The 26,017-nt window shown below is 47.1% G+C and overlaps 1 protein-coding gene across 16 annotated transcripts in view; it reads left to right on the top strand.

Annotated features, from left to right (window-relative positions):
- Positions 1 to 26,017, top strand: part of PUM1 (pumilio RNA binding family member 1) — a 1,312,543-nt gene that overhangs the window by 906,897 nt on the left and 379,629 nt on the right. For all 16 annotated transcript variants that reach the window (XM_069623037.1, XM_069623034.1, XM_069623036.1 and 13 more), the window contains one exon: positions 10,836 to 11,132. In XM_069623037.1, the coding sequence (XP_069479138.1) occupies positions 10,836 to 11,132 (297 nt within the window). The remainder of the gene's footprint in view (positions 1 to 10,835; positions 11,133 to 26,017) is intronic.

Below are 26,017 nucleotides of genomic sequence, written 5' to 3'. Positions count from 1 at the left end.
ATGCATTGTCATATTACCTAATGCGCCATCAGACTCAATCGAAAGGTATATATAACGACCAAAAGCATGAAAGTTCTTTTCAAAAGATATTTTTATTGATAATTGGTAATTCAATCTAAGAAAAATGGAATTTTGTTAGATTAATAGTTTAATCCGTTACCCTAATGTTAAATCACAGAAGGGGGAAAAAGGCCTCGACTTAGAGATAAAAAAGTTTGGTTGCCCTTAGTGTTAATTGCACAGTAAGGGACATGAGCCCTAATGTATGTTCACAGAAGGGGAAAAGTGAGTCTCAAAGTAAAAATGTTAATTTTTTTTAATTCTTTTGAGTTGCCCTTAGTGTTGATTATACAGTAAGAGTATTGCTTGTATCCTTTGGGTCCTTGTGGATTACTTATGATTAGTTTTGTACCACTTGGTTAGAGATATTTTCCATGATTTTCTTATCCCTTGGTGTTATTAGTACAGTAGAGGCTTTGTCGTTCTTTACAGTCCTTATGGTCCTGAATAGATTTCCGTTGTTTCCAAAGTTTGAAATGCTTGGGTATTGTATATTGTTTCAGAGTCCGTAATTTGTATTACTTGGTGAACTATGTGGTATACAAAGTTGACTCATGTACACTTATCCCTCGACACATGTTTCTCCAATATGTTAATATTGGTTCCTCAGGAGGGTTGTCTGTTTGGTTGAACTGTATGGAATTAAGTTGAATTAGTCAGAATAAAGGTTTTGGTGTGTGAAATAGGGAAACAATTTGTGTGAAGGCAAGTCTTACTCAGATTGACAGAAATGGTAGCTGGGGAGAGGCTGATCCATTGTGCGAATAGATTGATGTGCAAAAGATAATACTTATGTGCAGTATTAATATCGCGGTTATGTTTTGTCAAATTGTTAGTTGGGCCAGTTGGTGAACCAAGTGCTAATGTAGCATGCTTAGTAAAAGTTTGGGCATTAGAGTAGTAAAGGTTGTGACTATGGTTGAATTTAAGCTACGGGTTCCATAATGTGCTCGTACAACCTTTAAATGTAAGTTGGCCGTGTTAGGGTCACACTTACCTATGAGCTAACATGAGGATTCATTATTAGTGTATGCTTGAGTTTCTCCTTAATTTTGATCACTTCGTTATTTTCGTGGAAGTAGAAAGGATTCTCCTGCTAATCCAGAGGTATACCGTGTGGCAGGCTATTTGAAAACGAAGAAAGAGAGACACCGTATTTGGGTCGTTTCTGATATAGGTAAGATACCTAGTACAGGTTCATTATGGGTAACACGGCTTAGCTTAGGTTGATTGCGAGTGTTTAAGAGGGTCCAAAATAGTCACGGTGTGATAGCCGAGTATATATTTGTGTCCGGGTTCGTCATGGCATTGCAGTGAAGTGATTAGTTTATAATGCGTGATGACGTGAAGGTGTGCCGTGATCACGTGCAAGCTCGCTTTCACGTACGCCGATGGCATAATAGTAGCCATTTTGGAAAGGGAATGATTATTTGTGTTTATCCGGTTCATTTTAACCATAAAATGATACTGCTCCCGTTAATGAAGTATGGGCGAACTTGGAATTCTGCGCGAAAACAAGTTTGGCTCGGTATAAAATCTAGCATTTATTTGTTTCAGAAAACATCATTCTGTTTGAGTGGAGGATTCGTTAGTAGCACTTGCTAACGTGGAATCGTGATAGTCACGTGCAGACTCATGCACTTTAATTTGAGCTAGGTTAAATCGAACTACAATGGTACGGTATGACGAACTACAGTTCCTATATGGGTAAGTAAGGAAATTAAGACATTTTGTCGGGACATTGACAGCAAGACTGTTATATTGATAGGGTAAAACAATGTTTACTTTGATTTGTAATTGTGGGTGCCTTTGACGGAAAAAGATGAGAATATGATGATATAGTGGGTAAAAGTATGGGTTGAGATTATAGCATAATGTAAAAGGTTGAGTGAGGGGTTGGACATGTAGATTATACTAGTAATGTAGGCTGATACTGTGGGGTACAGTGGTGGGTTTATAGAAAGTGGGCCATCTCGTGGTCAGAGTTGAGGCCTGAGTGGCAGCAGTCCATGAGGCAGATCCATTTTGCCTCTTGTTGCCTCAAATGGCGTTCCCAGTTCCCCCCTCTCGGGTTTATTGATTTTTTTCCGATTCCAAAGAATTTGATGGAGTCAATTGCTTCTTCTGGGTGTGTGCTGAAGAAGTGGTGTGCCAATGGCGAGGTCATGTCCTGATTTTTCAAAGCACGAATATGTTCTGTTATTCTGTTTCAATTTTCTAAAGTGCTTCCAATATACAGCTTCTGGCAGGGACAAGTTATGCCATACACTGTAAATTTAGAGTTGCAGTTGATGAAGTCACGGATGATGTGATTTTTGCCATTTGGTAATTTGATGATTTTCTTGTTATCAGAGGAGAATTGGCATATGTTACAGGTCCCACATTTGAAGTGGTCTTTTATTCCAAAGTTGGGGTAGGCCTTGTTCTTGGTGGTTTTGTTGAAAGTGAGAGGGGAAAAGAATGTTCTTTAGATTAGGTGCTCTCCTGAATGTGAGGTTAGGTTTGTCTGTTAAGTGATCTGTTAGGTCTTCATCGGCTTTGAGAATATCCCAGTGTCGTGAGAGGATTTTTCTTATGGAGGCGGCTTCATTACTAAAGGGGGTTATAAATCTTGGCTTGGTGGTTTTAGGTTCCTTCTGCATATGGCATTGGACTCAAGCAGGCAGGACAGATTCTACATTCAATTTGAAGTATGCAGAGCAATGGGGGCGAGATATTTTTCAGGTCTATCCTCGATTTGTGACACCACCCATGAAAGCATTCATCCGACTCAACTCGCATGACAAGGGTCCTAATGCACTCAGACCTGGGGAAAATGGTAATGATGGGCTATGGTGAGGTGGTGGTCCAGACCATATTTGTACCAATATGTATTTTAACTTTGTAATTTTCAAAACGTTTTTGTGCCACTATCTTTTAAGAAGTTAAATGAACATGTATTGCAGGAATCAAGAAAGAAATCAACAGCGCCCTCTGAACGCTGTCCTGTTAGGATTACATGGTCAGTGGTGACACCAACATCAGACCTTTATAATACACCAGGCAGATGGTAAACAAGCTATAGTGATTTGATCAATATGCAACCTTTCGCTGAGTCTGTGTTGGCTGTGACATTTTGACAAAAGAAAAAATGACATGGGCTTTCAGACCTCACATGAGTTACCTTTCTCCCTTTAATGAGAATGCGTTATCAAAACAAACTTTTATGACTGATCGCATCCAGGGGTCATGATGCCCATGCCATGTGGTTGCAAAATAATGCAGGTCGAGGCTAATTTTCAAAGCGATGACCTGTGACTGAGCAGCAAGCTCATTGCTCAAAATTTTCATTTTAACATTTCCACTAGTTACTCTTTCATTCAAGGCGATCAACGAGTGCACACCAGGAAAGACCAAATCTGCGGCCACCTTAGATTCCTGGAGGATCAGCTAAAAATGTGCAGAGACAAGTTTCAAAATGCTGACAATTTATGACCTTTAAGAACATATTTAAGATTAGTTAACTCCACCTGCTGTACCACGATAACCATGATATACCATCATTTGACAAGGTGGTTATCATACCGCCATGAAACCAATACCGTGACACCACTAGAGGGAAAAGGGGCTGTGAAAAGGACCTACAGAGTTTGTCCAGTCATTCTCAACCTAGATAAAGGTCTACAACCCGTTTCCTCCAGAAGCATTGGAGGTCGGGGTGGCAGGATTCAGAGCAGACAACATCCCCAGGAAAGGCTCAATTACATGCATGATTAACGAGGGCATAGTCATAATAATGAGTATTCATGGGAGGGATTCTGAGTGCAAGGTACAGAGGGCCAGAATACCACAGTTTGTATTGGCTCCACTACAGTTGGCCTCCTCGGACAGTTACGTTCTTCAGAAGCAATACAAGTCTGGTTAACCAGCCAGCCATAGAATTCCCAACAGCAAATCCACTAACAATCCCATCCACAAAGGCCTTGATCCCAGGATCCATACCATGCTTAATGCTCTGCTCCAACAATTTTGTTAGAACATATGTATCTTTTAATGGGACCCCCAGCATATCAGAAGACTGTGTGATCTTGGACTGATTTTTGGGAGTGAGGTCTTTTTCAACCTCACACCCTGGCTTAACTCTAAGCTTTGGAGAGACTGGCACTCCTTAATGATACCAGTTCTTGTGGAGGAGGTCAGGGAAGGGGTGTGAGGGGGGGGGTGTTACCTATCCCCATAAATTGCAATTGTAAAGAATTACTACTTCCCATAAGGACAGTAGTACAGTGCAACTTTTTAGCCCTGTATTTTACAACTTTGGATATTTTCGTTAGCACTCCAAGGGGAGCCAAGACTGGTTGGGGCAGTTGTTCCGTTATTCTTTTACCTTTTAAGGGTACAAGGCTCTGCTCTAATAGTATTACCTCATGGCAAATTATATTGGATACTAAAATGGTTGGCAGCGTTCATTCAATCCTTGTCTTTGTGTTCCACAGTGCTTTTGGCAGCCTTCCAACAAGTAGGGTGTGACCATATATAGGCATCTGAGTTTTGTCCAGAGTCTGCAAAGAGGAAGTATATTCCCAGCATAAAACAATATGGAGGCTGCATGTGGGTTCACCGAGCCCATGTGGGCAGAACAGCCATGTAAGGCCTACTTCTTGGATCCCTAGACCAAATTAAATGGAAAATATCATAACACCTCTTATTTCTCTCCCTCAGCTATTGTTATAGCAGCGCTATCGAAACCGATGTTCTAAAGCTTGGTGTGCATACCATTTCAGAGGCCAAACTGAACATGTGTACATATATTGTTTTTGTTTGCCTTTTAGAAACTGACCTATTGCGTATGTGTTGCTAAATCTATTATTTCTCGCACTCTACTGTGTGCATAAGTGAACGGTGGATAGCACAGGGGCAATGTGCTGGTCTTGGAAGCAAGAGCAACAGAGGTTCAAATCCCAGATCGGCGCTTAGAAACTGAACTCTGGTATTAAGCATGTTATAAAAATACAATTATGTAGTCAAACGAATAAGCTTGTGAGTTTAATTATGATTTACAACAAGCCAGTGATTTCCCTAGTCTCAGCCTTCCTGCTTTTCATTTTATAAGGAGGTTTTTCCTTACACCTCTGGTGAAGAGACTCAGCCTGAGTGGAAAAATAGCCTGTCCAAATTATACCAAAACACTAGCTGAGTAATGAAGTACCAAGCCCAGCCACTCTTCGGGGGGCCTGGTGCCAAGATGCAATTAATCCCACAAATGTACACATACATTCCATTGTGCTAGTGTCTGGAGTTTCAGAAAATCTTTTGTGAATAACTTTTGAAGGCTTGTATGAAAAATTCTCAAAAAACCTACATTAAAATTGAAGAATATGCCATTAGATAGAAAAATTCAGATTATTTCATTTTTCCTCTTCATATTTTAAAAATATTTTACTTTGAAAACACCATATTAAAAGTTGTTCAAAACGCAATCAAATTGTTTAGGCCCGAATCTCAGAATTGGCTACTTCAACTTCCAAAATCTTCGGCATGTACTTGGATCTCATCAGGAATTGGTGAAATGAAATCTTTGGGGAAAAAAATCTACTTGACCACTTTTGGGACATTAATTGAAGATTTATATTTAAAGGACACATGCGTATAATGAATGCACATCTGATACTATCTATACACGTAGATTTACCACATACTTGTACGCTACCATATGTATGAAAACTCAGTCATGACTGAGTTTGGTGATCTTTCTTCAGGAGAAGTAAATTATCCCAAGGTGCAAACAAACTCGTACGCATCTTGTATCTACTGAAAAGCCACTTCAGTTGTAGATCACTACAATGTAAGCTTGCTTACGTATAGTAAGCATTTAATAAATGAGCAGAATTAATGTTCACTTTATATACTAACTACATGTACATTTTGTTTATTATACACTAATACGTATGAAAACTCACATGAGTCAGACTCCTGACAATTGACAGTCAGATGTAAATTGGGTACATCAACCGACTAACACTCATACGCCTCTTCTGCATATTATGACATGCACAAAACACCGCCGATCCAGACACTTAACCCCTCATGCTGTTACAAGCGCCCACTGTACAGTTTCTACATAAAAAGTAGATAAAAAATATGAACATTATATTATACGTTACTCACCATAGTGACTAACGTACTCCATAGTCCCCTTTCCTCCATTCTGTAGGAGCGTCCCTCACTAGGCACGGGAGAAGGAACCTTTTTCACCATAAAAAAAATCTTCCTCTTTAAATTTCGATGGGCGTGGGCCGGGGAGGATGCGCTTCTGACTCCGCCCACCAGCGCCACTCCTGGGGCGTATGAAGGAACGGGGACTATGGAATAGGAGTACGTTAGTCACTACGGTGAGCAACTTATAATTACGCTGTCTCGTCCCCTTTTCTCCATACTGCATAAGCGATTACAACTGAATTTAGCCCCAGGGTGGAGAGTTGCCCCTCTAAGAAAACAACTTCCTTAACACTGCCTGACCAAATGCCACGTCCGTGCTGGCGCTGGCATCCAAGCAGTAGTGCTTGCAGAAGGCCGAGGGTGTAGACCACGTAGCCGCTTTGCTGACAACCTGCCACAGAATATGTCTTTGGAAAGCTACTGCTGTGGCCTTAGCTCTAATGGCTTGGGCATGCATGTTTGCCGGAAAGGATTTGTGCTGCCCCTCATACGCCTCCTTGATGGGCATAACCATCCACCTTGCTATGGAAGCCATGGAGGCCTGACGGCCCGTTTTTGACCCCCCAAAAGTAATGAAGAGGGTGTCTGATTTATGGAAGCTCCTGATTCTGTCCAGGTAGAACCTTAAGGCCAGTCTAACATCCAGACAGTGCAAAACCCTATGAGCGTCATCTTTTGGGTCCACTAAGAAGTTTGGTAACACAATCTTCTCATTTAGGTGAAAGGAGACGACTAAAAATGCGGGGTGCGTTCTGAGCACCACATTGTCCTTGTGAAATGTAGTATATGGCTGACACCACCAGCTTCTGGATTTCACTGATTCGGCATGGTGAGGTGAGGCCCACTAGCAGAGCCGTCTTAATGATTACTAGCCTGATGTCTGCGGAAGCCATAGGCCCGAATGGTTTATATGCGCCAGGGTGCCCAGGACGACATTGAGGACCCACACGGGGTGTGGTTTGTTCGGAGGGTACAGTCTAGTCAGTCCCAAGTGCCTTTTGACCACCGGATTCGAGGATGAAAATACTTCCTCTTCCAAGACCCCCAGCACTTTTTGCTGGACTTAAGGACTTTTAATTTCTAACCTGGAGAGAGTGAGACCTTTTTCCCCACTCATGTTTTTTTCTTTGATCTGAACACTTCCTTTTGGTTTTGGAGTCTGACAAACTCCAGAGGCATCTTTTTACATTGTCACACAGCACCTTCAGTGCAGTGACACAGGGAAGTCCTTCAGATTTGCCAAAAGGTTTAAATACCTTGTCTTGGATAAACTGTTTCCAAGAACACTGAAGTGAAATTGACTACTTATATTGTAACTTTCTAGACCAGCACACGCTAGCTTACAATAGGGTGCTGGAGGGGTTACTTACTAACCCCTTTATCTAGTTTCTGATGTAACATATGTTACCCTTTCTACAATTAATGGCTAGTGGAAGTGGTTTACTTTTGCTTACCATTGTGTGTTTGTACCGCAGGCTGCAGTAAGACACCGATGGGTGCCCATTTTGTCAAAATGGCCCCGGTCTTATTTTTTCGCCATTTCTTTCTGGAAAGGTCCTTCTTGAGATTTACTCTGGGCGCCAAACCAGGTTAGTGCCCTTTGTTTGTTGGGATTCACTGGTGAAGCATGCCTCTGGCTCCAGTGTGTCTGGCAGGGTCAGGAAGTGAGGGAGGTTTCCGAAACTCCCTGTGCTTAATCCCCTTGGTTACAGGAATGCACCCAAAGGTGATTTGCCGGCTGGCTGTCCTTGGAGGACAGTCACCCTGCTGTGTGAGTGACTGCTATGCTGTGAATGAACGGGAGAAACCTGCATAAAAGGCGAGGCTTTTGGCTTGGATGCCAGTCGACCACTGGAACGAAGGAAACCGACTAACTTGGAAGAGACGACTGCTACAACTTCTGAACCGTTGGATTGCCCGGTGAAGCCTTGCTGCGTTGCTGAAGCACTGAACTTGCCTTGACTAGAGAAGCCCTGCAAGGACGACTTCTTCCCTTGGGTTGGTGGGACCAATCAACCCCAAAGTGAACTTGTCTGGACATCCTCTCAGAGCTTGTTGAACTTCCACTGCTGATTCAGGAACCAATTTGCCAGGGAGAGGAACACCAGATCGAGTGCATCGCTTTTAAGTAGGACCCAAACTCCAGGAAGATCCTCTGGACTTCCAGGAAGCAAAACTAACCAAGCCTCAGCCACCTCAACAGAGTGCTGGACCCCAGATGCAAGGAAAGTCCAGGAAGGTATCTGAGAGACTGCAATGGTGCTATTTGCGAGGGATGAGAGGAGCTGAAACCACAAAGTGCCGCTTATCTGAAGTTTGCCCATCGCTGCCGCTGACCTTCCATTCGTAGTGCAGGAGTCCCCAGACGTCCTCCATCTTGGCCCCACGACTGAGGCCCACACAGGAACAGAAGTGCAGCTGGATACAGTTTTCTTCGAACCAAAGGTACTGTAAATTTAAGAGGACTTGCCTCTTGTTGTGGAGCTGTGCTAATTCTCAGTTGAGACTAGTTTTGGTTGCCAGTTTTTAACTTTTTTTTATATTCCCATATCTAATCTTTTGCACCAAACTGAGTATTGTTCTAAATGTACCAGTGATAAATCAATGTCCACAGTGTCCTAGCTATTTGTCACCCGAGGGTGTTAGGACATGTCTCTGTGGCATCCCCAATGGGTACCATCTGATTTAGAGAAACGGTGTGTTTTGAAGTATATTTTGTTACATGTTTTCCTCCCTTCTGAAGAAGACTTCTATAACCGACTGTTAAATAAATTAAGAATTGTTTCATCAAGAAACCTTGAGTATAAGTGTTTATTTGAATAATTGTCACAGTGAAACTGTGTTGCAACCTTACAGCTCACAATGACCTCTCTTGAGATAAGCCTGGCTGCTCAGTCACTACCAACTTGTGTAGTACATGCTTATACCAAAGGTTGGGTTAACTATTGCCAAGAGGACAAGGCTGGGTGCAGTCTCCCGCAGGGTACTGCATACAATCTTGCCTAACAGAAGCCTTGGAAAGGGCTTTCCTATGGTTCACAGGACCAAAGTTCACAAAAAGTTGAGAGGTTTTCTGGAAACTTGGTGCAGGCCACATAAAACATCAGCCCTCGAGTCACATCCAGTGAGTGCAAAGTCCTTGCAGCCGGCTACAAAGGGGTCAGAAAAATACAGGTAACCCAAACGCTTGTTGTGATGAAATCCCGATGGAATCTTGGGCTGAAAGGAGGGCTGCGTCCACAGCACCACCCTCGTCTTGTGGAAAGTCAAATGAGGCTGCTTGCAGGACAGGGCCTGGATCTCACCTACTTCTCTGGTAGAGGTGAGGACCACAAGGAAAGCCGTCATCCAAGACAAACTTGAGCAGAGCTTGATGCATAGGCTTTAATGGGGGCCCTGTGAGCCTGGTCGGTACCACTCTTGAGTTTCCAGGCTGGGGCCTTCACCGGCGGGAACAAACAGAACAGTCCCTGGATGAATTCTTTGACGAGGCGGTGCGACCAAAGAGAAAATCATCCTGGAGAACAGGTGTAGCGGGAGATTGCTGCCAGGTGCACCTTGATGGAGGCATGAGCCAGCTCCGACTTAGCCAACAAGTACGGAAGGACTTGGGGAGCCGTGACCCTCAGTTACTCTTCTGCGGCAGGCACCAAACTGCAAACCACTTCCATTTATGTCCATTGCACTTAAAAGTCGACAACGCCCTGACAAGGACCTCCCTGCAGTCCGCTGGCAGCTCTTAACCACCAAACCCAGCGCTGCAGGAGCCAGGCCTTCAGGTTCAGCGACCCTGGGTCGTAGTGCAGATTGAGCGTCCCTCCCTGGCCAGGACGTCTGCGACCACTGGCAGCTTGACCGGAGGGGATGCTGAGAAGGTCCGGGTACCAGATCTGCCTAAACCATGGTGCTGCGATGAGGATCATCCTACACTGGTACCGTCTAAGTTGACCGATGACTCGAAGTAGCAACGAGGGGAATGCGTCTCCCATGCTCTGCGGCTGGGGAACCCTGCTGGTGAACTTCGCCACTTGGTGTTCGTTGCCACAGATTGAACTGGGGATATTCCCCACTTGAGGCAAAGGTTGTCCACTTGATCCTGCCGAAGCTCCCGTTCTGCCTGGAGCCTGCTACGTGATTCTTTCTGAAAATTAGATCATGCTATAATAAAAAGATTTAGTAATTTTCTTCTTGAAAATGAATGCTGTGATGGAAAGATTGAGCAATTGTGTGCGTATTTCAGCCGCTTGGTTGCTCGCATTGATTAGTATATTTATCCAATCATCTTAGAAATAACTTTCTGTAATTTGGGCAGAGATCTGTCACACAGCTTCCGATCTTTTGGAGTGCAAAAATATATATTCTGTGGTTTGAGCTCTGAGCTATGCATGAGAATAATTGGACAGTCTACCATTCTATGCAAAGTCTTTGTGCAGAAATTATTTGTTGTGATGGGCCAATACGTTAAATATCTGATTACAAATACATGGAATACTGGTGAATTTTGTTGATTTTAGAGGCCTTTGCCATGATTTATTTTCTAAATGTTTTTTTTTTTCTAATCTTGCATTTTATTTTAGCTGTGGCAGCAGCTGCGGCTTCAGCAAATGGTGGAGGCGGTGGTATGGCGGGTACTACGAACGGACCATTTCGGCAACTCGGAAATCAGCAGCCACAACCCCAGCCTCAACAGCAGCCTAATAACAACTTGTCATCCAGTTCTTTCTATGGCAATAACTCCCTGAATAACAATTCTCAAGGGAACTCACTTTTTTCACAAGGATCTGCACAGCCGGGTAACACCTCCCTAGGTTTTGGAAGCAGCAGCTCGCTGGGAGCCACGCTAGGTTCAGCACTTGGTGGTTTTGGGACTGCAGGTATGAATCAGTGTCATAAGTAATTTTATCAGAAATAAAACCTATAAAATGGCTAAAGTATTTCCTTCATACTTCAAAATGAAAGTTCATATCAATATTACATTTATAGCAACACATTTCTCAGGGCAAAGGTAATATATTGCAAACCTACAGCAAGCAAGACAGTGTACATTAACTATTCATGCAATCCAATCAGTTATTGAATAGGTGTTTTTTCTTAATAATGCAATTGTTAAATATTCCTGGGTGTCCTAATGGCACCTGCATACGATCGGGTCCTAAGTCATGGCATTGGACAACCATAGATACTTTCTATGACCAGGTGTTGCTAATATGTGAAGATGGCACAAAATGTTACTGTCCATATTGATCTTCAACATGGTAGTTATGACGTTTAAGTCTTAATTTCTTTTGACCTGATTCTCCATCATTTGGCGTTTGATATTTTTAAGCAGTGAAAATGTTTGCCCATTTGTGGAATCTCAGCATATTTTAAATGAGAAAACCCATGTCATTTTATAATTTAAAATTGAAGATATGTTTTAGCTGCCTTTCTTTTTACCTTCACTGTACCAAACGTACAGGTTCCCTCCACCCACACTACACCCCAAAACAAGATGTTCCAACATAGCAAGCTTTACAAACAGGAAAAAAACAGCATTATGTTTAAGGAAGAAAAAATGACTTGCTTTAGGGCAGTCTTAAGTTCATGCCTCAATCATGCACTGTACTGACTCTTGGCATGCAGAGTTTCTCTGACCCTCGGAGGAAGATCTGAGAACACTCGTTTAAAACCGTTTTTTACTTGACGTGTCAATGTATTTGCGTGATTTTTCTGATGGGGGTAGGTGTTCTAACTTATTTACCTCTATCGTGCCACCCGTTTTCTTCCATACTTTGGGAATATCCTTAAAAGCAGGCATGGAACTGGAGCCTATTGCCAGACATCGGAGATAGATTTAGTACAGGGAGTCTGCATCCTGATGTTTTTCTGGACTTAAACTCCCATGATTCCTCACCATTGACACTGCTGGCTAGGATTGGGGGGAATTGTAGTATAAAAGATCTGGAGAGCCAAATGTTCCAGACCACTGATTCAATAGAACTTGCTTCACCCTGGCATGCACAACTGTCTGCCCTCGCCCAACCGTCTGTCCCTTTCTCTGCATCGGAGGCGAACAGACCGGTGCTGCTTGTGCCTAACGTTTGAGTTATCCTTTGTGCCTATGCCTATCGGCTTTAAACATCGCTCAGGTTGCCTACAGAGATTTTCCTCCACCAGTTTACTCAAGCTGTTTACTTTCTCGTGCCATCACACGTGTGGCACCTGTGTGACACGTGCGACTGCCGCTTGCATAGATCACTTTAACAGATGATTGTGTGCTGATACGCCGTTTCAGATGACTCCTTTGCAAGAATCCCACACGTAATTAAGGTAAGTGAACCTCTGTGTTCATGAGCATCTAACTCGGCTGTTAGGCAAGATTGTATGCAGTACCCTTTGGGTGCACTACAACAACCCTGACCACCTGGCAATAGGAACCCAACCTATGGTATAAGTCTGTACAACACAGTTTGGTAGCATGTTGAGCAGCCAGGCTTATCTCAGGAGGGGTCAATGTGAGCTGTAGGGTAGTTACATGGAGATTCACAGTGACACGTATTCAAATAAACACTTGCACACAATACTTCTTGAATAAACAATTATTAATTTAACAGTCAGTTTGAGTAAGCCTTCTTCAGAAGGGGCAATATAATAGTAACACACAAATGCACTCCAAAATACACACTGAGTTTCCCTAAATCAGCAAATACCCATTTAGGATGGCACACACACTTCCTACAACCTCAGGTGACTTCAGTAGCTAGGACACTGTGGACATTAATATATCACTGTTGCATTTAGGGTAAAACTTGGGAGCATGTCATAGAAAAACATTTTAATAATAAAACCAGAGATATCACAAATAATCTGAAACAGGTAAGTACCTTTGGTAACCCCCAATGCAAATTTAGTTAACCTCATCCTGGAAGGAGGGCTACACAGACTCAGAGGGAAGAAGAGTTATTCAGAGAGCCAGGCCAGGCCGAAGTCATATGGACAAGTCAAGGTGAGCTGAAGCAATTCTTGCAGGTAAGTAAGTCTTGCACAATGTTTTAGAAGTCTTTGTAGAAAAGAAATCAAAGTAGGGCCACAAGCTGATTAGGCTTGTGAGGTAAAGAAGCTGTTAGAAACTCTAAAGACGCAACCAAGGCAAGTATCCATTGATAACAAGTGAGGTTACACAACAAGAGCTAAGTTCTCTTAGCCTTTACAGTACCTTTTGGTTAGAACAGTTCCAGCTGGCTTCTCTGCAGATCCTGTGTTCCTGGGCCTCAGTCGTGGGGACAAGAGGGAGGATGTTTGGAGGACTCCTGCACTGCAACGGTCGGCGACAGAAAAGGACCAACTTGTATTCAGTGGCACTTAGCAGTTTCAGCTCCTGAAATAGCACCACTGTGGACTCTTGGCTGTTGAGGTGGGCTTTCCTTGCATCTGGGGTCCAGCACTCTGTTGAGGTGGCTTAGGGTTGGTCAGTCCTGCTTCCTGGGAGTCCGGAGGATCTTCCTGGAGTTCTTGGCCAACTTAAAAGCAACGCACACAATCTGGTGTTCCTCTCCCTGGCTCTTCAGTTCCGGCAGCAACTGCAGTGGAAATACAACCAGCTTTGAGAGGATGTTCAGGTGGCTTACTTTGGAGTTGATTGGTCCCACCAACTCAAGGGGAGAAGTCGTCCTTACAGGGCTTCTCTAGTCGAAACAAATTCGGAGCTTCAGCACAGCAGTAAGTCTTCACCGGGCAAAGCAACGGTCCAGGAGTTGCAGCAGGCATCTCTTCCAAGTTCTTCTTCGGTTTCCTTCGTCCAGTGGTGGACTCTGCCTTCCAAGCCAAAAAGACTTGCCTTTTATGCAGGTTTATCCCATTCATTCCAGCCTAGCTGTCAGTCAGCCAGCAGGGTGGCTGTCCTTGCTGGACAGCCAGCCGGCCAATCAACTTAGAGTGCATTTCTGTCTCCTCGGAGACTGAGCATGGAGTTTCGGGCACCTCCCTCGCTTCCTGCCCCCGCCAGGCACCCTGGAGCCAGAGACTGACTTCTTTCGGGAATCCTGCCAAAGACGAAATGAACAAAAAGACCAAACCTGGTTTGACGTGCACAGTAAATCTTAAGAAGGACCTTCCCACAAAGAAATGGTGAATAAAGAAGACTGGGGGTCTCTATCGTAGATAGGAATTAGCACATTTCTGAGAATTCTCCCTAACATCGGCCGATGGTTTAAAAAAAAAAAAAAATAACCTGCCTGAGAGTTTTAAGGCAGACCATATTGCATCCACACAGGGGATAAACCACTGGACACTGCCCTAGGACCCCACCGGAATGCCTACAGTACCATGCCTAGGTGCCTCATCGAGCCACCCGCCTGGGAGAGATGAAAACCCTGACTAAGATGCGCCCATGGAACGTACCTCACGCAAGTGTATGGCTTGAATGAGGTACGTTTTGTCTGTCTCACTCTCCTGAGGAAACTTGATTCAAAATAGAGCACACTTCACTACATGTTTTTACCGAGCCCTACTCGCTTACACCTGGGCACAGAGGGCATACGCCACCTTAAAAGTTTATCTCCCCAACAGGAAAGGACCCACCCAGGTTTTGTGTTCAAGCGTGTAACATCCTGAAGGTATTGCTGAGCATTCACATTTTGGGTCCTGTGCAACATGCGAATCAATGTAAGATCAGGCCTAGTGTTAAGATGGATCTTCAGAAGCAGTCCTGTGAGTAAGTTCTGAGTTGGCCACCCGAGTTAGGAAACTCAGTTATTGACACTTGGGTGTAGCCAAACTCAATCAATGTTGTGTAGCCAAGAAGTGGACAAGACTGGTGTAATGGTACAATGAGCCACACACACAGCAGACAAATGTAAGTTAAATTAGACAGGCGTACACAAAACTCTATTAGGCCATGAAACATTCTAGACAGATAAGCAAACTATCCTTAAACAAATCTATATACATATTTCTGACGTTTGTGAATCTGCATAGATTCTCATGCTTTGCATAGGCCTCCATCTGGAGATTTGTGAGTACATGTGCCAGAGGAAAGGGCTGGGACTGTCTAGTCCAGTCCACATCTCTGGTGCCAGAATGTCTGTTGCTGGGAAAATGTGATGACCAGTGGATATCGGTGATTGGAGAGTCCCTGGCTGTTTGAATGGTGTGCATCCTTAACATTGATGGGCTTGCTCACAGCTTGAATCTTGGATAAAAGGAGGGATATTGCAGTTATTCGGCAGATCATCCTTGGAACAAAGTTTTCTGCAAGTGTCCCGGGAAAAGACCTGCTCCTCTGTTCTGATCTCCAGAAGGCTTTTGTTGGTACTTCGACCCCTGGACTGGTGGGAACAAGCATGATCGACCACTGCACCAAGATCTGTGCCTGTTCTCCAGCATAGGGTCTGGCATGGATTAACATGCTCATGAATATTCCCCGTCAGGCTGGGAATCCTTAGTAAAGAAAAAATCAGTTTCACTTCTGAACTGTCTTTCTCCTAGCAACCAATCACTAGTCTCTGGGTTATACTGCCCCCAAGCAATGACTGCCCTCTACCTAAGACTCTCCTCTGGCAGCTAGCTTCAGTTTTTTTACCACACGTTCAGGTGTTGGGAGTCCTCGTGCATTAGCTCTCAAGCTTTTACTGTGTTTTGTGATTTTTCGACTGTATTTTTCCGGTCAAGCGAACCTTAAGCTTCATCGATCAATCTTCCGATTAACGGGGACCCATTTTCGGATTCTTCAGCCCCCTCGATTCCAGAAGCTGCTTCAAGGCCTACCCCACGTGGAGATGGCAGAGAAGGAAGACTAGATGCCTCTGTTCAGGATTTGTCAATGATGCGGCCTACAGAACATCTATTTGGATGATGGGCATTCCCGAGTGCCTCTACTGCCTGCATTCAGACCAAATGCACGTGGAGGATGACTGTGCGTTTTGCAAGGAGATGGGCCCTCGCACCGCGAAGGACCAGCGCAGGCGCCTCACCGAGTGGCTCCAGGCCAAGGCCCCTGCTACAGGTGAGTCCCGGCAGCATGTTTCCCCCAGCCACAAGAAGAGATCTGAGTGGTCTTCTAAGACCTTTGAGGGCGCCCCGGCCAACATAAGGCCAATCATCGTGAGTCAGAGGGCACTGGGAGCGCCGTTGCGACGGGCTCTCTGGTGCCTTCGACCATGAGCCAACACTCTGGTTCGGCGAAGAGGAAGTCGGACCATCCGGGTAAGCTTCTGGAGAAGCCCCGGACGGGCCAGTCGGAGAAGGCCAAGGGGAAGCGGGGCGCTGCCCCCCCCCCTAAGGTGAAGGCCCCTAGCTCGACCAAGGTTGTGCAGGCCCAATTCACCTGGCGAAGCCTTCCATTGAAGGCATGGTGGCGTCCCTAGCGAAGGCCGCAGGTTTGCAGGGTACAGTCCCTAAGGAGAGTTTCCCTGCGTGCCAGGAGGGAATCGTCGTTTCAGCCCATAGAGAAGACGCCGGTGAAGGCGATGGCCACCATCGACCTGAAATGGTCTCCCCTGGTCGAGAAGAAGGGAGAGGGCACGGTAGTCCTGCAGGGCATGGACATCTCCTCTGACGAGGAGCTCTCTACTCTCCAGACCATTTTGGAGCAGAAATTCATCAAGGCCTACGGGAGGGACCCTGACAAGGGAGACGTTGAGAGGGGCTACGAGACAGCTGAGAATGAACCGGGCGTTGAGGACTTGGAGAACCCTACACCGCTGCCTGCGTCACTTCCACCTCCGCTACCTCAGCAACCACCTCAACCCCCAGTCGACATCTCAGTGGACATCCTCCAGGCACTTCACACCTTGTGCTCGGAGATTCGCACTAGGATGCCTCTCCCGCTGACGGAAGACCCTTCGGCACTGGAGGATCCAGCGGCACCGGGGCCAACAGGCGCGCCCCCTACCAAGAAGAGGAGAGTTCATCCTCCACCACCTTGTCACCCTTCGCCTCCCCTACCCTCCACCGAGGGAGGATACGGACCCGGACACAACGATGACAAGCAACGACAACAGCAGGTTAGGAGACCTCCCGTCTCCACCGCCCAGAGCCTCACCACCCGATGATAGGCTTGTTCCATGCCATGATCTCAAGGGCCTTGGACCTCTTTCAAATGACTCCAGAGGAAAAGAAGAAAGCGGGTCTCCTGTACCAATGCAGAAAGGCGAAGAGGAAGACTGTACTGTAAATCCTTCTGTTGGACGACATCTGGGATGAGGGACTGTCCCTTATGAAGAATCCATCCTCTGCCCCAGCGAAGAGGGACCGGTATGAAAAGAAGTACAGGGTGCCGGACTCTGCACCCAAGTGCTTGAGGTCCCTGCCTTCCCCGGATTCGGTGGTCTCGGCGGCGGCAAGGAAGAAATCTTCTGGCTCTTCTGCATCAGCAACCTCCTCAAACCCCCCCCCCCCCCCCCAAACAGCAAGGGGGAAGAAGCTGGGCGCCATGGGACGGCAGGTCATCACATTGGCAGCGACAACTATCACGGCGGCTGATGCCGTCGCCATATGGTTTAAGATCACTCCCCTCCTGGACTTCCTTCCCGGTGACAAGAGCGGAAGCCTTGGAGATCCTGCAGAAGGGCGAGGTGGCATCAGACCATGCCATTACAGTGACCATGGAGATTGCCGACACAGGCTTCTGCCAAATGGCCCACAGTCTTTGCCTTCGTCGGGGAGGATGGTTGAAGGCCACCAACTATCGCCAGGAGGTGCAGTCGAGTGTATTGGACATGCCCTTTGACGGGGATGATTTATTCGGAAAGACTGTGGCTGAGTGCCTTCAGGCCATCAAGGCGGATACCAAGACGGCTCGTGACTTGGGCACGCTTCAACAGTGAAGTTACGGAGGCAAATCACAAGGTTCCTTCAAGGGGTTCGGCGGAAGCTCATCGTCCAACCGTCCCGCTCTTCGGCCCAAGAAGCCTACAGGGGCCGCAGCAAGTCCGGATGAGGTCACCGTTGTAGCCAAGGTCACCAAGGCGGTGCCTCCGCGGCGAAAGCAGGATTGAACCGGCCGTGATGTCGAGCCCGCGTACACCTATGGGGAGGCCGGCTGGCGAACTTCGTCAGTAAGTGGAAGTCCCTCTCCACCGACCGTTGGGTGCTGGACGCTCTGGCCCACAGACACACCCTGAAATTCCAACTAGTGTCCGCGCATACCACCAGTGGCCTGGCAGAAAATCCACGTCCCTCAGCTTCTGCTGGAAGTGCGGGCCATGCTGAAGAAGGGCGCGATAGAGCTCGTTCCAAAGAGGCTCTCGGGCTCGGAGTGTACTCTCGGTACTTCCTCGTCAAGAAGACCGGCGGTTGGAGGCCCATCCTAGACCTCCACCGTCTGAACAAGTAAATCAGATCCCAGAAGTTTCGGATGGCCACCCTTCAGCACATGCTGGAAGAAGGGAATTTCCTATCGCTGCTGGACTTGGAGGTAGCCTACTTTCACATCCCCTTTCACAAGGGACACTGCATGTTTCTGTGCTTTGTGGTTCAAAGGCAACATTACCAGTTCAAGGCCCTTCCCTTCGGATTGAAGTCGGCGCCAAGGGTTTTCACTAAGTGCCTGGCGCCAGTGGCGGCGCGGCTGCATCTGCGAGCGATCCACGTTTACCCCTACCTGGACGACTGGCTCATCCGAGCGAAATCGAGGGAGATCGTCGTCGCAAACACGGCGAACACCGTCCAGCTGCTGACTGAGCTGGGGTTCTGGTGAATTATGAGAAATCTTGCTTGGTGCCATCTCAAGACGCATTGTTTCTGGGGTCTCAACTCAACAGTGTCATGCCTGGCATCTCCGTTCAGAGGAGAGTACATCGGCCATCCTGGGCAAGGTACAATGTCTGTTGACAAAGAAGATCGCAAGGGTGAGGTCCATCAAGTCCCTTCTCGGCATGATGTCGCCATGCATATACCTCATTCGGCTGTGCAGGCCGCGGATGCGACCACTGCAAGAGTTCCTCGATGCCCATTGGATTCAGGTATCGGGAAGCTTCGTGGACAAGATCTCTCTTGACGAGAGTTTCCATCGAGCAATTTGGTGGTGAGAAGTCTGCTCACATTTGGCGGCAGGCGCAGCCTTCCAGACACCACCTCATCAGGAGACGGTCACGAAAGACGCCTACCTGGAAGGTTGGGGCGCGCACAACGGAAGTCTCCATGCAAGAGGCCTGTGGCTACCGGAGAAGTCATTGCATATCAAAGTTCTGGAGCTGCGGGCAGTGTTTTCTTCTGTCCCTCAAGGGCAAGGTGATACGGGTCTTCATGGACAAGACCACCACGATGTTCTACATCCAGAAGCCAGGGGCACCAGATCCCCAGCACTCTCCAGATCCCCAGCACTCTCCAGAGAGGTGCAGGATCTATGGCACTGGGTTGTTGCCCAAGGGATGTTCCTCGTCCCTTTTCATCTGGCAGGAGTCAAGAACACCGTTGCTGACTCCCTCAGCAGGGGATCTTGCCACGAGTGGGTGCTTCGGCAGGGCCAAGTGGATCTTCTGTTCCGTCGATGGGGCAATCCCCAGATCGATCTGTTCCGCAGGTTTCTCCAGCCAGGGAGCATGGGGGACGCATTCTCATTCACCTGGGACAGCCTGTTTCTGTATGCGTTCCCTCTGTTGCTTCTTCGGCTAGTCAATCGACTCAGACGGTCCCAATGCAGGATGATTTTCGTTGCACTGGTGTGGCCGAGACAGATAAGTTACCCGGACCTTCGGGACTTGTCAGTGTACCCTCCAGTCAATCTTTTGGCAGCCGCAGATCTTCTTGCCAGAGAAGGAGGTGCGATCCTGCACCACGACCCAGGATCGCTGATCTTGCAGGCCTGGCTCCTGCAGCGCTAGAGTTTTGCAGATACTATATCCCGGCAGACTGCTAGGTGCTTGCCAAATCCAGGGCTTAATCTAAACTGAAATGCTATGGACATAAGTGGAATAGGTTTGCCTTCTGGTGCTGTGAACGGAAGATGGACCCTCTACAGATTACAGCCCCGCGGGTGCTGCTGTATTTGCTGTCGCTGGCCAAAGCGGGGCTGGCTCATGTCTCCATCGTTCATCTGGCGGCTATCTCCCGCTACACCACAACTCTGGGACGGTTGTCGGAGCTCAATGTGGTGCTGACTAGGCTCATGGGTCCACCGCTCGAGCCTATGCATTCTGCGTCACTGAAATGTTTGTTGTGGAAAAAAGCGTTTCTTGTGGCCATCACCTCCACACGAAGAGTGGGAGAGATCCAGGCACTCTTGTAGACCATCTTTCGAGTGGATTGTGCCCTCCAACGTATTCATCATCTTAGATGCATTCCATCCAGCTTTGCTGCTCTTCGGAAATTTTTTTCGCCAGCGGGCGCCGTGCGTCGATGTCGTCGAATTGATGGCCCCTCGAAGGCCTCAGTCGAGGGCGATGTCATCGGGTGTATAAGTAGCACGCGCGGCACCCGTTGGCCTCAGTTCCGTTTTTCCGCAGTATACGTTGCTTCGGACATCCGGCGCGCCTAGAGTTCTGTGAAGTATTATATAACAAAGAAGAAATATGTCCTCGTCATCGACGCCGACCACGACCCCGAGATCGGGATTCAAATAGTGCAAATCGTGCGGCTCAAAAATGTCGATCACGGACCCACACCGCAAGTGTTTTTGGTGCCTCGGAGAAGGCCACGACATGGAGTCCTGTTCGAAGTGTCAGGCGATGACGGGGAAGGCCTTGCAAGAAAGGAGAGGGAAGCTACAGGTAGATCGAAAAACCGATCGAAAAACCGATCGAAAAGCCTCTAGCGTCGAGACCCCATGAGGAGAATGGCATCGATCTAGGTCCCGAAGCGATTCTCATCGCTAGTCTTTGTAAAAAAAAAAACGAAGAAACTACGCCACAGCTCTCCGTCCACCTCGTCAGATGAGTCTCCGAAAAGGATGAAATGCCCCATGAAATATTAGTCTTCCGAAGAGTGGGAAGCATTCACGGTCAAAATGATGGAGGTGTTTGAGAAGCCGGCCAGGAGCGTCATCGCTTCTACATTCGCGCGCCCTCAAGCCCGTTCGATTGTAAAAGGAAGGATAGGGAACCTACCAGGATGCCGACCGGAAAACGCTTGAGTCGAGTCGACCATTCGAGGTCACCGACGCCGTCACACCACGAAGGGAAAATCATCGAAGACCGCCTCCACGCCCTCGAAGCAGACCCTGTCGACGACCACCAAAGGCTCCAGCCAAGCCAGGGAAGCCAGAAAAAGAGAAGGTTACAAAACATGTAATTTCCTCAGAGCCTGGTACTACACCTCTTCCTCCTCCTCTCCCAGAGAAGGTTTTCAAGCCTCTCCCTAGGAAGGAGTTTTTCAAATCCCTGGCCTTAATTTTTGAGGAACAGGAGAGATCTGATGAGGAAAATGTACCTTTTGGGTTGGAATATGGCACCCCAAATGTCCCAGAATGCTTGATCTCAGAGGAAAGCAGAATGAGGGATTTGGTGGAGTCTTTACACAATGCAAGTGGCATTGACACATCTCCTGAGAATGACTTTGGTAGACCAGATCCATTAGAGCATGCCAATCCATCATACCGCCAGTTAATGAACAAAGTGGTAGATTACTTGGGATGGGCTAGACCACCAGCCTAATTCGTCCAAGACGATTTAACAGACATATTGGACCATGGTCCCACTGAAGACCCAGTACTACCTTTTCATGTAGCCTTACAAAACAGGGTGGCCAAGAATTGGGAAACTCTGGATTCTATTCCTCCGGTAAATAAGTCCCTCGCATCAAAATACCGCCCGGCCAGTAGCGACCCCGGCTATCTGTCAAAACATCCAACTCCCGAGAGTCTGGTCATACAGGTAGCCACAGCTTCCAACAAACTTGCGTACCCTTCTATCCCTCCAGACAGGGACGATAAGCGTGTGGATGGTTGGGCACGGAAGATATTGTCAGCTGGGAGCATGGCATTAAAATCTGCCAACTCCACATGTGCCTTGGTAAAATTTTCATACTCTGTGGGAGTGCATCGCAATGGCGGCAGAGCACATACCAGAAGGGGAAGAAAGGGAAGGTTTCCTAGCCATCGTTGGAGATGGAAAGGAAGCCATGCAAGAATCCCTTCAATCTGGATTGGACACTGCGGATAGTGTAAGCAGGTCCATGGGCACTAGCACAGTAATGCGCAGATTTGCGTGGTTATGGAAGTCAGGTTTTGCACCGGACGTACAGAACCACCTTCTGATCATGCCTTTTGACGGGTATCACCTTTTTGGCAACAAGGCTGACGAAAGCCTTGAGAGGTTGCAGACCTCGAAAGCAGCTGCCAAACCTTTAAGAGCTGCTATTAGGCAACCTCAGCCTTTTCGTGCGCAAGGACAATCGTGGAGGGGATGATCCTATCGTTACTACACCTCATATGGAAAGGCGAGAAGAATGGCCAGTCAAAGGCCACTCGCGGTGGACGAGGAAAACGTGCAAAGCCAGCTCCAGCTGCAGCCTCTCTGCCATCAGCGGCTGCAACATCCGCCACAAAACCATTTTGAGGACTTGCATCACAAAACACCTGTAGGAGGCAGGCTGTCACAGCATCTGCAAGAATGTCGAGCCATTACTTCAGATGTTTGGGCTCTAGAAATAATAGCCCAAGGCTACTGCCTTCCTTTTCTAATGCAACCTCAAAGCAATCCACCAGGGAGACACCCGTTGAAGTCTTCGAACCCACTCCTACAGCAGGAAGTTCTAACCCTGCTGGAGAAAGGTGCTATAGAACCAGTACCTGCAGCGGAGAGGAACAAGGGATGGTACTCCCCGTATTTTTGATCCCCAAAAAGGACGGAGGACTGAGACCCATCTTGGACTTACGAAACTTGAACAAGTTCAAGATGGTTACCCTTTCTCAGATCCTTCAGGCCCTTCAACTTCAGGACTGGTTGGTGTCATTGGACCTCCAGGATGCTTATTTTCATGTGCCGATTCATCTCAAGCACAGAAAATACCTGAGGTTCGTAGTTGGCAACTCACACTATCAGTTTCGAGTCCTGCCATTCGGATTGACCTCCGCCCCGAGGGTCTTAACCAAGTTAATGGTAGTGGTAGCAGCGGGGGGTGGGGGCATTCATGTCTACCCCTACCCCTACCTGGACGATTGGTTGATCAGGGCACTTTCTGCAGAGCAAGCACTGGATCATCTGAAAGTCACCTACCACTTCTTCCACAGACTGGGCTTCTTCCTCAATTTCAAGAAGTCGCAAATGACACCTTCCCAAAAGCCTCAGTATATAGGAGCTGTACTAGACACATCCTTGGGGAAAGAGCTTGCCTTCTAAGGCGAGGGCTCAAGACATTCTTCAGATGGTTTCAAAATTCCCAAAATCTCCAGGCTTACGACTTTTTAAGGTTGCTCGGCCTCATGGCATCCTGCATCTTCTGGTGCCAGAGGCACGCTTGAGGATTGAGATCCCTTCAATGGACCTCTAAAGACTCAGTGGTCCCAGTTCTCAGGTCAAATGACGGATCTTCTTCAGATTCCGAACAAGATCAGACAAGATCTTCTATGGTGGACCTGTACAGAGAACGTCCTAAAAGGAGAACCTTTTTGGCAACCATGGCCGGAGATCACAGTAGTGACGGACGTCTCACTACTGGGATGGGGAGCTCATGCCAATGATTTGTCCAAACCACACATCAACCTTTTAGAGCTGAGGGCAATCAGACTAGCGCTGAAGGCCTTCCTGCCATCTGTCAGAGGAAAGAATGTCCTGATAATGATGGACAACACTGTGGCCATGCATTACCTAAACAAAAGAGGTGGTGTGGGGTCACTACCTCTGTGCAGAGAGGCAATGCAGCTCTGGTATTGGGCAATTCAGGAGGGAATCTCTTTAACAGCAATTCATCTAGCCGGGGAAGAGACTATGACGGCAGATGCTCGGAGCAGGCAGAGCCCGGTGTCCCACGAATGGGAACTGGCTCAGGAAGTCATTCAAGAGATCTTTCGCCCTTTGGGGAACCCCTCAGGTAGACCTGTTTGCAACCAGTACCAACCGAAAATGTGAAAGGTATTGCTCAAGGGAATTTCCCACGAGAGGAGCCCTGGGGGACGCGTTCGTGGTGGAGTGGAATTTCCCACTATTGTACGCGTTCCCTCCGATTCCCGTCATTCCTCAAGTCATCAGGAGGCTGAGACGCTTCGGAAATTGCCCCGGATTGGGCCAGGAGAACGTGGTACCCTGGACCTTCTAGATATGTCCATCTGTCCTCCAGTACATCTTCCTCAGAGAGAGAACCTTCTCGCTCAAATGGAGGGTCAGGTTCTCCATCCAGAGGTAAAACACTCAACCTTAATGCTTGGTATCTGAAAGGCTGAGATACAGGGATTGGAACCTTCCAGGTGATGATATGGAGGTGTTGCTTTCGGCAAGAAGGCCAGCAACAAAGTCTCTATACCGTTGCCGTTGGAAAAGGTTTTGCAACTGGTGCAGAGAAAATGTCTATCCTTTTCTATGTTCTATTCCAGAAGTACTATCTTTCCTTCTGACCCTAGCACATAGAGGTCTAAATATCGGAACAGTAAAAGGTTACCTTGCAGCGCTTTCCATTTTCAAGCGCTCATCGGAAGAATGCTACTACTTCAAAATTCCTTTGATAAGACAATTCATAAAAGGTCTCACTAATGTGTTTCCTCCTCACCCATTTCAAGTACCGATTTGGGATCTCAATTTAGTCCTTCAATTCTTTGTATTCTCCTTTTGAGCCTTTGCACAAGTGTCCATTAAGATTACTAACGTGGAAAACAGCCTTCTTAGTTGCTCTAACATCAGCAAGAAGAGTGAGCGAATTGCAGGCACTGTCTTCTGGGCCATCCTATACTGTGTTCTATAAGGACAGGGTTGTATTGAAGGTTAAACCATCATTTTTACCAAAAGTAATATCTGATTTTCATTTAAGTCAGAAAATTGTTTTACCCACATTCTATCCTCCACCCCATCCTTCTAAGGAGGAGGAAAGATTACACAGACTGGATCCAAAAAGAGCTTTAAGCTTTTACAGCTCTAGACTTTCTAGGCTTAGTGGACAACCAGTTGTTTATAGGCTACACAGGAAGGAAACTGGGTCAATCGGTGACAAAGCAGACAATTTCACGCTGGATCGTACTTTGCATTTCAGAATGCTACAGACTAGCACAAAAAGACCCACCAGAAGGGTTAAGGGCTCATTCCACCAGAGGCATCCCTCTTCGACAGCCCTTCGAAGAGGTCTCCAGTAAGGTCCATTTGCAAAGCAGCAACTTGGTCTTCACTACACACCTTCTCAAAATTCTATAGCCTGGATGCTTCCCAGTCTAGGGAGCTGACTTTTGGAAAAGCAGTGCTTTATTCCGCCATCTAAAGGCATTTGAAGAAATCTGACCCCTCCATGCAAAATACTGCTTTTGGAGTCTATCTAAGATGAGGAATACGTTGGAGTACACAATCCACTCGAAGAACAAGTTACTTACCAACTGGTAACGTTCTTTCGATTGGATGTTCCGCCAACGTATTCCTCATCACCCTCCCAACCTACCCCTCTGTAGATTTTTCCGGGTTATTGCCATCTCAAATCTCGCAAGGCTGATACCTGTCTGCCGGCACGATCTACACAGTACAAGATCACAGGCAAAAAAAGGGGGAAAAACAAAACTGAGGCCAACGGGCGCCGCGCGTGCTACTTATACACCCAATGACGTCACCCTCGACGGAGGCCTTCGAGGGACCATCGACTCGACAACATCGGCGCCCTCTGCTGAAAATGATTTCCGAAGAGCAGCAAAGCTGGATGGGATACATCTAAG

The sequence above is a fragment of the Ambystoma mexicanum genome, chromosome 11 (assembly GCF_040938575.1).
Source record: "Ambystoma mexicanum isolate Mex_15411 chromosome 11, UKY_AmexF1_1, whole genome shotgun sequence".
Lineage (NCBI taxonomy): Eukaryota > Metazoa > Chordata > Amphibia > Caudata > Ambystomatidae > Ambystoma > Ambystoma mexicanum.
Note: the sequence above shows the minus strand (reverse complement) of the source record. Positions and strands in the feature narration are given on the sequence as shown.